Source organism: Silurus meridionalis, chromosome 27 (genome assembly GCF_014805685.1).
Source record: "Silurus meridionalis isolate SWU-2019-XX chromosome 27, ASM1480568v1, whole genome shotgun sequence".
In the NCBI taxonomy this organism is placed as follows: Eukaryota; Metazoa; Chordata; class Actinopteri; order Siluriformes; family Siluridae; genus Silurus; species Silurus meridionalis.
Genome location: NC_060910.1, coordinates 11,519,050 through 11,533,119, shown reverse-complemented (window position 1 = coordinate 11,533,119; position 14,070 = coordinate 11,519,050). Strand labels below are relative to the sequence as shown.

General features: G+C 36.0%; 1 protein-coding gene across 1 annotated transcript; it reads right to left on the bottom strand.

Annotated features, from left to right (window-relative positions):
- Positions 1-414: 414 nt before the first annotated feature.
- On the bottom strand, positions 415-13,808 carry fgf5 (fibroblast growth factor 5). Its single transcript, XM_046842148.1, has 3 exons — positions 13,555-13,808; positions 11,311-11,414; positions 415-1,068 (listed from the first exon to the last, which is right to left on the bottom strand). Exons 1-3 carry the CDS (start codon positions 13,739-13,741, stop codon positions 712-714), a joined length of 648 nt encoding a protein of 215 aa, XP_046698104.1. The 5' UTR covers positions 13,742-13,808; the 3' UTR covers positions 415-711.
- Between the last annotated feature and the right edge of the window lie 262 nt (positions 13,809-14,070).

The window sequence follows — 14,070 nt, the reverse complement described above, 5'->3', positions numbered from 1 at the left end:
AAAAGAAAATTGTTTAGATTTATTAGTGTTCTCTGATTCTGATTTCCTGCTTATTTTGAATAAGGAGACCCACTAATACAAAGGGATTCATTGGATAATTAAGACTGCTCTAACCATATGCAAATACATTAGTTTTTTTTTTTTAATAGGATGCAATATGTGTAAAAGGTCTGCATTAAAGATGCGGTTTGTGGCAAAGTACATTACAACTGATTTGCTAATGCCTGTCTTGAATTTGTCTTAAATTACAGATATCTTATTGTGAAATATGAAAGAGAGGAGACGGACTAATCTATGTAGAATATGAAATAAAACAACATGAGTTAGCAGTGAAAGGGTGCTAGTTATTATTATGATCACAAATGTATTTGGTGTTTATCCTCAGTTTTCTGAATAATGCTATTGTCTGTTTTTTAAAACTGTATTATATCTTCATTCTCATCATTCCCATTCAAATAATAGACATTTGCAAATATAGAAAATTTTACATATACATTAGCATAAATAGAGTGTATAAATAGATTCACAAAAAACATTAAGGAACATATATAAATGCTATTGTGGAGGGATTAACTTTGTAATACCTCAATGTCAACAAGTCAAATTTGAACATCATTTGTTGAATGGAATGCTGATAGTCAGATGAAATAATGCTTCTTTTACAACTGCTGTCTTGATTTCAAGTTCTCTCCAAGTTTAAGACAACGTGGTCTATCCAAACCTAAATTTTGGCCAGTACTTCACAGTTTGAATTTGTTTCTGCCCTGCGTTTATGGTAACTTTGGGGGCTTGAGGTTTTGGCAGTGCCTGAGTCCGTTCCTGCTCTTTATCTGTTATCATAAAGCCCTGTTCCAGTTTCATGTGCCTGTTCATCCTTGGTAAAAAGTGAGTAGACACATGTTGGGATTTCACTCTTGGACTGGAACCCATTTTGGCCTTCCCTTTTTTGTTCAGTGCCACAAACCACTCTCTCCCAGTCCGGTGATTCTTGTGTATCACTGATGCATATGTGTTGTAGCTGTTCTCTTGAAACCGCTCTCTGAACTTGCAGTCATCACTGAAAGTCTCCTGAAAAAATAACGTACAAGTCCATTTAGTTCTGTGCAATCAGTGTCGCTCTGAGATGAATCTTACAAGCATGCAAGTCTTAAGGCCATTGTGGAACTAGCAGTGAATCATGTGGCACAAAGGGTCAAACCTTGCCATCATAATGAAAACAGGCTGACAATGAACATTGGATCATCTGGAGCACATCTGGGACAGTGATGTTGTGTCTGTAGTGTAGAGTTACCTGAAGTATTACTCTCCTGTAATTCTCTAATTAAATATCCACACTTTAATTAGAAGCGTTTTGGTAAACAATTTCAATAACCTCTTACTGTTTTGTTCATGTAAGAGCAAAGTTCATATACTGTAATTATCCAGTAACAATGTCTCAGGTCAGGTAAGTTACATTAATACAAACTTAATCTCTAAAAGAGTTCTAAAAATCGAAGTTGAAACATACAGTAGACGTGTAATTCAAATAAAATAAACGTGTCTTCAGTGAGACCTGTGCACATTACAACTTAATAAAGATGAACAAAATAAAAGTTTTCAGCATACTGTATACTTTCTCTAGGCCTCTCTTTTCTATTTCTTCCCCCATTCATTCCAACGCCTAAGGTTTCTAGTCTAATTTAATGAGAATTTTTGTTAGCAAAAACTAAACCACTAAAACAAATAGATTAAGCTACCAAAATAGCATCGGCTAAGATGCATCCTTTAAAATATACCATGTTCTCATGTTTGGTTTTAGTTTAGTTTTGTTTTTTGGCCCACCCCTTGTGCTGCCATTGGTTTGTTTTCCTATGGTGTTTACCTCTTCTCCATTAATTAGTGATTACTATTTGTTTGTCTAACCTTGCATCATTGGCTAGTTTAAGGTCCCTTTTTCATGTATAGTGTTTCTTAGTGTGATCTTTTCTAGTTCACTATCCGTCTGGCTTAGTATTGACCTCTGTATTCTCATTAGGATTCATGCCTTACCCACAATGACTATTGCATTCAGCACTTGTTTGCTACTCCCTACATGTTTCACGGTCAGTATCTAATATCTTAGTAATCATCTTCTTTTTGGTGTGACAAAGCTAAAACACCATGCCTAAACAGTCAGTAATTATCATGCACAAACATCACCCACCACATCAGCAGCTGCTGTAGCCCGTGAGTTTCATGGCTTGATTGAGTTAGCCCCTTATGAAGCAAGCTAATGAAAATCAGTGAGAATACTATATCCACAGAGCTGCACATACTAGCTCTGATGCGTGCACAATAAGTGTCTTTTATTTCATCTGTGGCACAGTCCTGGATATAATGTTATATTTCCAAAATATTGATGAGCTCTAAGGGTTTCCGTTATGCAGGCCAGAAACTTTATTAATCCATAAAATAGCATTATCTAATAAAAAGACAGTTGCCCTCTGTGTCTTATTCCAGGCAGTCTTTACATGCACACTGTGCCAGCATGGTTAAGGTTTCACACATGTGGTCATGGCATTTTTGTGATTTGATTATTTTGAAATAGGAGCTTTTATTTTATGACTTATGAATTTGAATTAATGATTATATGAGGTGACAAATGTATTAAATATTACACACCGTTTATACTGATATTATCCATTTATAGTTCTTTTACTGTAAAAACACTATACACTATTATTATTTTATTATTATATTATTTTTATGCACTGGAATTTGACTCTTTATTATAGTTCAAAAATGCCATCGGCCTGAAAATTGTTTTGTACGCAATTATTTGCTTTTCTTTTGCAACGGCTTTTCCGAATCTAACAGTTGATGTAACCTTATGAGATAATTACCTGACACACTCAAGGGGAAATGCAACCCAGCCATTAGGGCTGCACAAGCCAATGTACTCTTAGTTCCGGTCCCAAGCCCAGATAAATGGGGAAGGTTACATTAGGAAGGGTAAAACATGTGCCAAATCAAACGTGCATATCACAAACTTGAATTTTATACCGGATCGGTTGATGCCCGGGTTACCAACGACCGCCACAGGTATTGTTAGCCAACAGGGTACCGGTGGAAATTGGGCTAATGTTGGCCAAAGGAGGAGAAAGAGAGGGGGAAGACGTCTACAGAGACGGCAGGGAAAGGAGAATTGTAGAAGAGTGGAGGTTTGGGTTGGCACTTTAAATTTTGGTACTATGACTGGTAAAAGGAGAGAGGGAGCTGATTTGATGGAGAGAAGAAAGGTAGAAATGTTGTGTGTTCAGGAGACCAAGAGGAAAGGGAGTAAGGCCAGGAACATTTGAGGTGTGTCTAAAATGTTCTATCATGGTGTGGATGGAAAGAGAAATGGTGTATGGGTGATCCTGAAGGAAGAGTACAGTAAGAGTGTAGTGGAGGTGAAGAGAGTTTCTGATAGGGTGAATCTGGAAGTTGAAGGGGTGATGTTAAATGTCATCAGTGCTTATGCTCTACAAGTGGGTTGTGAGATGAAGTAGAAGGAAAAATTCTAAACTGAGTTAGATGAAGTGGTGGAGAGTGTACCTAGGAATGAACAATTGGTGACTGGGGCAGATTTCAATGGCCATGCTGGTGAAGGGAACAGAGGTATTGAGGTGGTGATGTGTATGTATGGCCTTGAAGAGAGGACTGTGGAAGGGCAAATCTCTACTAAAAGGATGAAAATGGCAGTGGTAAATATTGATTTTAACAGGAAAGGAGGGGCACAGGTGGACTATGTTCTATGCAGGAGATGCAACCTGAATGAGATTGGAGACTGTATGGTGTTGGCAGGGGACAGTGTAGCATCAGATAGTGGTCTGTAGGATGGTTTTGGAGGTGAAGAAGAAGAAGAAGAGGAGGAGAGTGAGGACTGAAAAAGAATAAGATGGTGGAAACTGAAGGAGGAAGACTGTAGTGTGAGATTCAGGGAAGAGGTCAGACAGGGGCTCGGTGGTGGTGAAGAGGTGCTGGATGATTGGGCAACTACTGCAGAAGTGATAAGAGAGACAGCTAAAAAGGTACTTGGTGTAACATCTGGAAATAGAAAGGAAGACAAAGAGACATGGTGGTGGAATGAGGAAGTGCAGAAGAGCATAAGAAGAAAGAGGCTGGTGAAACAGAATTGAGACCGGAAGATAGATGAGGCAGGAGAACAAGGAGATGTGGCAGCAGGTAAAGAGGGATGTGGCGAACGGCAAGTAAAACGCATATGAGGAGCTGTATGAGAAGTTGGACACTAAGGAAGGAGAAAAGGATTAATACCGATTGGCCAGGCAGAGTGACCGAGCTGGGAAGGACGTGCTGCAAGTTAGAGCAATAAAGGATGGAGATGGAAATGTGTTGACTAGTGAGGAGAGTGTGTTGAGATGGAGGGAGTATTTTGAGAAGCTGATGAATGAGGAAAATGCGAGCGAAAGAATGGTGGATGATGTGGATATGGTGAAGCAGGAAGTGGGTAGGATTAGTAAGAAGGAAGTGAGAACAGCGTGGAGATGTTTAGGAGAGATGGCGGTTGAGTTTTTAGCAAGATTGTTTAACAGGATTTTGGAAGGTGAGAAGATGCCTGAGGAATAGAGAAGGAGTGTGCTGGTACTGATCTCACACTATAAAGTTATGGGAAAGAGTAGTGGAAGCCAGGCTGAGAGAAGAGGTGACCATCTGTGATGAGGTGGTGAAGGTGGAGGAGTTTAAGTACCTAGGGACAACAGTGCAAAGTAATGGAGGGTGTGTAGAAGAAGTGAAGAAAAGAATGTAGGCAGGGTGGAGTGGGTGAAGAAGAGTGACAGCAGGAGTGATTTGTGATAGAAGAGTATATGCAAGAGTAAAAGGAAAAGTTTATAGGACTGTGGTGAGACCTGCGATGTTGTATGGATTAGAAACAGTGGCATTGACTAAAAGACAGGGTTACAGAGACAGAGGTGGAGACAGAGGTGGAGCTGGAGGTAGCAGAGCTGAAGATGCTGAGATTTTCATTGAGAGTGACAAGGATGTTTTGGGGACAAAGTGAGAGAGGCACGATTGAGGTAGTTTGGACACGTGCAGCAAAGGAACATGTGGTACATGGGTAAAAGAATGCTGAGGATGGAGCCGTCAGACAGGAGAAAAAGGGTTAGACCAAGCAGGAGGTTTATGGATGTTTTGAGGGAACTTGGTTTGAAAGAGGCAGATATAGAAGACGGGGGGTATGGAGACAGATGATCCACTGTGGCGACCCCTAATGGGAAAAGCTGAAAGAAGAAGAAAAAGACTCAAGGGGAAATGCAAATAAGAATTGGATCAGAGATGTTCTTATTTTAACTCTGTTCAAATGCAGCAATTTCATGTTTACTTCAAATACACAAGATTTTCTGATAGCCGTGTTCTCTTCGTATTGTGACAACTATGAAAATCCGGTGTGTTATTTATGTTAAGTGCAATCAAGTCATGTCTCATGAAAACAATAATATTTCTAACAATGTTTGCTTTTTGATGCCATTCTGTCTTTACATTGTTTAAAGAATGGATGTCACTATGTTTTTAGGAACCAAATCATTTTTAGGTCTCAATTTAATTCTTTCAGAAAGTCTTGTAATGATGCATTCTATGCAATTTTTCTGTAATACTTGTAAAGTACAGCTGGAACAGAGACGTCCAAATGATGGCCCGTGAGCCAAAGTTGGTCCCTGGTATTTTTGATATGGCAATGCATTATATGACAATAGAAGGGAAAGCCACTAAAACAGATCCTATTTTGTAATTTAATATTTACTATAACATTTTGTTTTATTTTTAATCTCCAAAAAAATGTCAACTGAAATGAAAAGTACACAATATGAGTGAATTTGAATTTGAGCCCAATGTAGAAAAACATATAAATGTAGAAAAACCTATTGTAGAAATAAAAAAAGAACCAGCTTCTTGTCTCTCATTAGAGGTCAATGATTTTACTGTATAGATTATAGCCTGAATTATTTTAGGCATTAATTCTATAGTACGATATTCATCTATTGTAGAATTAATGGTATTGTTTCTATGATTATATTATACCGTTTAGAAATTTCATTAAAATAGAAAACTTTGAAAGTGAAACTGCATAAGTTAAACATCTTATAAAGTAATATTCTATTTATTTATTTTATTTATTTTCTAATCATTATACATTGATAAGTAAGGGGACCCATGGCATCTTTCATTTTAATATAATGCAGTTTGGTATACTGCAAATTTGCTTGAATTTGGAAAGCTGCATCCTGGGACCTGTGGTGTTTTTTGGGTAATTCTCTCCATATGCAGTATGTATTCAATGAAATATTTACATATGAATTCTCTCTATTAATGAATGTATGCTAATATTTGGGAGTTTGGATTTCCAATTTCTAAAAATAAAACTGGTGGGAAACTATATTGCGTGCCCAAGGATAGTCATTCCCCACTATAGAGCCGTGAGTAACCCCAATCACTGGAAAAATAAAACTTGTTCTGGTTTACTGAAGAGCGCAGCATAGCGGAAAATTATGCCAATTACAGATTGACTAGCCATAACGTCCTGGAGGCACGTAGATTGCTTTGAGTTGCCATAACGCTCTTGATGTAACTGCAGTGTTTCCCTGTGCATCTGATTCCTTACTTTTGTTCACAATAATGGCCAAGTAAAGACAAGTACCTATTGTTCCTATTATTGACTGCTTCAACTACAAAAAAGTGTTTCCTCACCAGTCTACAAATTGGAGTATCTTTCTTTAATTGGTAAATACATTTGTCCTCAAACAGCACATCATAGACAACATGATTAGAGTTTATCTTTATTAAATATCAATATATTGTGTGGTGCAATCGCCATACAGGCAGGCATAGAGGCATACAGACTGCTGTACAGCCAGGCAACACAAACATACAATAAAATAATATTGTATAACTCATAACATACAATGCAACAGCATTTGTCATAACTTCTAGAGCTGTTGTTATTAAAAAATAATCAGCACCAAGTTCTGTTGTCCAAAGATTTTGCTCTATCTAGTCACTATCTTTTTTGTAGAACTTCTGATCAGGATATGCAGCTCAATACATGTCAGTGTTCCATAATTGTGATAATTATATCTTGCCAAATGAAAGTTACTATGTATTATGCTTCATCTTCAAAAATAAATCTCACCGAAGCCGACTTTGACACGTTATGCCATTTGGATTCCACATTTTTAATAGTTATGTAAGTTAATCATAGGGATTATGTAGGTATTATGCAACCTTTTAAATATCACCCTTAAACAACATGTAGTAGCTTTTTTTATTTATTTTTTATTACACTGAAACCATTCTAGCAGATGTTTTTAGTTGGTTCATTCTTTTCTCTCACAGTATCATCGTGTCTCCCATCTCTCAGCAAAGCAATCATTAGTGTAGTGTTACTGCCCTTAGTTATATTAGATAGAATCTTATTGTTAAAGTCTTGCTTGATTATTTACAGTATACAGTATACTTCATTTTAAGGAAACGTTCCCAGAGTTTGGCATACAGTATTTAATTAAGCAATTTTGGAAAACTGGAAATGGAAGTATAAATAAATTATAGATGATGTGGTGGTTTAATCTAAAGAGACGTTCATGCTACCTCCCATAGTGTTTTTTTTCTCCAATGTTTGTGCCTCTTACATTATAGTACATTTCCAACAAAAACAGCTTTTAATTAATTAATCAAAGACACATGAACAATTTTTTACTTCAAATATTAAGCTAGAACTCTTGTAATGCATTTTGGAAAATTTGCCAGTGGTGTTCTTCACTAGAATATTTCTTTCTGACCTTGCAATCCAATTAATCCCAGAGCAGTTCAATAGTATTTAGGTGAATTTACTGGGCAGGTCATTATCTGAGGGATAACACTCCAGCCAACTGTTTTCTCTCTAAATGATGCTTACAGAGCTTGGGCATATGCTTCAGTTCACTGTCCTGTTGTATGGTAAAGTTGGTTCTAATTAGGTGCAGTCCATTCGGGAATTGCATGACTTCGAAGTATGGAATGGTATCCATGTTGGTTTAGTATTTATTTCAATGGTAATAAGTCTACAACATTCCCTGCTTCAGGCAAATCACAAACCGTTAACTTTCACCTCCATGTTTAAATGTGGGTGTGAGGCAGTCTGCTAACATCTCTCCTGTTCTCAGTCTCCTTACATAGGTTTTTCTGTTAGAGACAAAAATGTCAAATTTGCATTAATCCGTCCACTTGCTTCTAGTCATTCCCAATTTTCATATTTTTGACTTTTACTTAGTTTATTGCATATAAACAAAATAAAGAAAGGGACTGTAGTTACACTGACAGATAGATAGAGAGATTTTGTAGATGGATCTCTTTATTAATCCCATATGGCAATTAACAGATAAACATACATCTTTGTTAAATAACATGTTTTTTTGTCTATTTAATATTGGTTTCAGATTATGTGGAGCTTCCAGCAAACAAGAACTGTGTGTATGACCTGTTACTATAGAAACAATAACCACATTATTATAAACCTATGACTTATTTTATGATTTATTTTATGGTATTTTGAAACTAAAACCACACTTTTTGATTTGACATTTTTTTTCACTGGGGTACAATTTTGTAAAAGCATTATTACTCTAGTTGAATGTAGCTTGTTTTACTGTCTATATCGGAGCAAAGGTACTTCTTTTTTCCTCACTTGGTCACTCCCTTTCTCCCTTGTCAATTGTTTGCTTTATAAATCCAGGTAACCCTTTAACCTTTGAAAAGATTATGTTTGTAATGGTTTGGGAAGAGGTCACACAGCACGATTTACATCTGTCTTCTCCCTGCCATTATCTCGGCAATAAATTGCCCCTGTGAAAACATCTAAATATTAAATATGACAGACAGTGCAACGACATCAGACACTGTGTCACCCGATATCCGTGTTGGCCGGGCCGGAGTATATGTGGAGAGCAGTGCTCCGGGGTTTAAGAGCTGAGCTGACAGGACTATTAAATAAAGCCCTGCAACTGTAGCTGGCCTGAGGAAAATCAAACCTAATTCAACAGTGATGGAGCCAATGCAGCTGCTCTAATTGCTGATGATTTCTGGAGCAGCTTAAAGGATCTTCTTCAGATTTATGTGTAAGTTTTTTTCCATCTTGCATTCCCCCTTGACTCACACTCTCCATCTCATGTCAGGAGGCTAACTAAGTTTTATAAATACTCAGAGCTGTGCAAACGAATACTTTTAGTCACTTGCAAAAATGATTAAAATAAAGAATGAGAACATTTTGAGCAAAATCTTTTTTTCAATGATGAGTGTAATGAATTAATGATTATTCAGTATATCATTTATTACAATGTGTTTTAGTGCTAAAAGTAAGAAGAGGGCAAGCTCCCTTTTTGCATTAGCAAATCAGGAAGAACAACAGCAATTCCGGAAGCTCATCAACCCAACTGGCTTTAAATCTAAATGGAAAGCTTATGTTTACACCAAACATCTTATAATCATTGCTGATTGGCTGCAGAGCATGTAATTTCAGAGATATTAAGGATTTTTACAGTACAAAAAAATGTACTGTTTTTATTTGTGCTTACTTTTACCCAAGGGCATTGGAATAATATTTTTTATGCTGTCATATTTGCACATGCACACTAAAACTCTGGCTAAAAGAAATTAAAATATACTATTCATTTCTCCTCATGCTAGTAGGATAAGAAACCTTGCAATAATTTGGGCCTAACTAGACAATAAATAAATAAAAAATGCATAATTTTTTTAATTTGGGATAGACATACATTATTCAATCAGCAACAAGCATGTGAACTCTAATGATGGCCGACTTCTCCATGTTGCATTAATGTTGTGATGGATGTGTTGTTTGTCTGATTTTGAAGTGTTTTCTTATTAGTTGTTGGGTTTTTGTTTTTTGAAATGCTTTTTAACTGTTGCAGCCAACCTATACAGTCACCAGCCATCTGGTTTAGGACACATCCACATTAGCTCAGTGACAAACAAATTACACTAGTCCTGTTTTTGCGATGACTTTAACTGCTAAATGATTAAAAAAGAACATACAGTGTGCAATAGTATACTTTGAAACACAAGCCCCCCTCCCATGGTAGTTTGCTAGATAGTTCCTGAGTGTAAAATTTTAACATATTGATAGATTGTGAAAATCTGCAACATAAAAATAAATGCCGAAAGCAGCAAAATGACCGATATTAGCAATTTTTTTATTATTATTCTGAAGCACAACCGTTTGTGGTTTGACTTCTATGGGCTGATCTCTGCAGCGTCCCAGATTCTACCATTTTGATGCTCTCCTTATATTTCTTTCTGTCCCTTTTTGCACCTGTGTGTCTCTATTTGCTCACCATATTGATTTTTTTCCCTCCTCGATTATCAGGCATCCCAGACTCGTTTTTAATCTGCCTTTCCCATTAACACATGCTAATATGCTTTGACTCAAGCCCAAACAGATGATGTCGGCAGTTGACAGAGTGCGGCTGTGTGCTTAATGAATATTTTATTATTTACAAATCTTTCAAATTTGCAGAAATTCACAAAGCTCACTTTCACCCTGATGTAAGGTGAAATAGAAGGTTTAACCTTTTTAGAGGTGGATGCTGATACTTATTTGACTTTACATCAAACATTTCCGTACCAAAAGATCTGTTTTAGGAATCTGTATACATGCTATGAACTATATAGAATTTTTCATACAGAATCATTCCTAACAAATTTGTATCAAGTTTACAACACTTGGCAATGAATTAATGAGATGTGAAGGGCTGATGTGAATTTAATGTGACCACATATATTATTAATTAGACAGTTAGTAATTATTTAATGCCTGGCAAAAATACTATTTATTTGACTCCAAGGGCAGAATGAGCTGTTAATCCTGTCACATTTGTTGTAAATGTCAGAAATGCACTTTTGATTTAATTTATTTATGTTCTCAATATACATTAATGCTAAAAGTAATTACTTAACATATTTATCTAATTTCATTTTAGCTTAACACACACACACACATACATACACACACACACACATACATACATAGTAACATTTTGCAAACAATTCCTAATTTAGCTTACAGATACAGAAGTTTAAATGAATTGTGTATATGAAGTGTGCATTCAGACTGGAAGAATATTAATTTTAAATCAGAATATTTATTTCTCTTTATAGTAACTAACAAAGGTATTATTACTACTTATAAAATCGTGTACAATTTAAGGTTAAATACCTGGAAAATAAACGTTAGAATGAAAAAAATAAATAGTTTGATGCTATAGGTTGATATGTGGTTGTAACATATAAGTATTGACTCACTGTAGCATGAAGCCATCCTCTCTTATTCATGGCTAGAAATCGGTTGCTAAAGACTCCTCGGATTCCTATAACTCCTTGTGATATGGAAAACAGTTCCAGCAGACCTGCAAACCATCACAAATGGGTTTTATATGTGAGTGATGAGTGATAAGCGATCTGAGAAAGAGAGACTTATAGTAGCATGGTATTGGATATAACCTTAACCAATGAATATACAGACGGTCATTTATACTGAAGCAACAGTGTAATGTGGTCCCATATGCTAAATCTATTACCTTAGCCTTTTTAATGTACATCCCATATGGAAGATAAATCTGTTCATCATAAAAGTGAGTAAATTTATTGAACTGTTTTGGTTCTGTAGGGCCAGAGTTGTCTGGTTTTATCAGAAGGTCAAATTCAATATTTCAGAAGGTTCTTAATCTTTCAGGTTTAGTTTTATCACTCAGTTTGGTGTTTTGTTAAATAACCATTTGTCTTTTTCAGGGTTTTTTACTGCAAATTTTATTTACCTTTGATCCGGCACATATTGGGCGTCCAAAGAGACTTAATACAACGGCATGCGCCTCGAACACAGAACCATTAACAGCAATTCAGAGCACGCCGTTCTGGTTCTCGACCAAATAACATTCTCATGCGAGTCATTGCAGCTGTTCGCATAGACCCATTTCCCAATAAACAAACAGACACAAGTAATGCAACATGAACAGTAGTACACATTGGAATGGCCTAATAAGTTAATCACATGTGCAAATCAAGCCAGATGATATATTACTTTTAAGTACATGAAAAACACATTCTGATTTTCTCTTCAAGTGCGGCTTGATAGTTGACAAAATTCAAAAGAAGGTTAAAAAGAGTAATTGGAAAAAAAAAATCTTAATTTTAATAATGTTAATAAGAAATCACAATAACCAACTAGTTTTCAAGTTTCCAAAACGTTCCACATTCTTAAATTTTACTTTAAATAGATAAAAAAAAATGTGGTGTCAAATTATCGTCATAAAGGTGAATAAAAATGTTATTTTAATTTGGTGGTAATGTATCACTAAGTGCTAAAACATAAACTTAGTTCGAATGTGTAATCCTATTCAATGTATACTGCAAAACTGGCTCAATAAATAAATAAGCAATGCATTATAGTCTGTCATCAATAACCGTGGCAAATCTCAAACCTTATTAACCTCTTAACTAACTGTATGATTCTACAATAGATACTGATTATATATTTTCATAGGTGTTTCTAAAATAGTTAAAATAGGTACATGTAACATTATGTGATATACTGAGCTGGCTAATGCCAAGAAAATGGTCAGGTAGTGTGGCCTGATTTTTTGTAAGGATTGGAAACATTGGAGAAAACCATATTTGCTTTGTAAAAATGCTGATTTTTTTTTAAATAAAATCTAAATGCTGTGCAATAAGACTGCTGCAATACAACATAGATATAGTAAAACTGTGATTACAGGTTGTTTAAACACACCACATACTATTCCAGCCTATTAATATTATATAGTTTTGATAGATTTTATACAATGTACTATAAAAGCTCACAATAATAAATTAGGCAAAATGACATATTTAAATGACATCACAATGTTGCTATGCTTAGCACCGTAGGTGCCATTTACACTGGGGGATCCTGGGACATGTTCTTCTGCCTTTTTTTAGGAAATAATTTCTATAAAGGTGTAAAGGTATATAGTTCATTCAAAAGGCTATAATAATTTTGAATAAAATAATAATTTGTTTGTCATTATGAGCATTATACTTACTAATAATTTACCTACAAGCTAAACCTATTACATGGTTATTACATTTTATTTATATTGTCCACAAAAGTCTTAATAAAATGAATTGCTTGATATACATATAGATAAATTATTGTATTGCATAATAGCAAACATTATTATATATTTTTTTGAATTAATTTTCTTTCCACTGCTGATATAATACAGATTGTTAGATTAGAGAAAGTTCAACAAAACCTAAATAAAGTGTCGCACATGTGTTTATATAATTATATTAATAAAAAAATTGAACATTTGACTAATGGAGACTGTTTTGAGTATTGTGTTGGTTGTAGGCTAATTTAGTATACTCGTTGAATATAAAGGGAAAATGCATTTTGCAGTCTTGTGCATTTTACAGCAATAATTCAATACTTATTGACGTCTGATACATTGCAAATTATCTCTCCAGATTTTGCGTTAAAGCGCATTAAGTCCACAATCAGGTACTTACTAAGGTGATTTGTCTCGTGACTCCCGTTCACTCTGCCGTTAGGATGGATCTGGAGGTGGAAGCCGATGCCCACCCTGCAGTACAGAGTGCCAGTGCGGCGACCCGAGACCACCAGGTGATCCTCCAACCAAACAGCCTCGGTGCCAATCAGCTGAGCTACAAGCGCGAGCAGGAGAGCAACATGCATTCTTCCCCAAAACAGCTCTCGCTTTCTTTTTCTTTTCTTTTCTCCCTCTTTGCACCACTTAAGTCATATCCTGCATTTTGTGCGTCTTTTTTTCCCACGCAGTTCAGATGGCTGATAGCCAGGAGCTGGAGCACTGTAGATCCGAGGGTATGAAGATATTTATATCACCAATGATCTCACCAGGATACGCGTGCTTGAGTTTTGAAGGACGCTCTCTCTCTCTATCTCTCTCTCTCTCAATCTCTCTCTCCCACTCTCTCTCTCTTTCTGCACAACCAACTTTGATCGTCAAACCAAATACGCCCCCAGTCCTACCCCAAATCTACCAC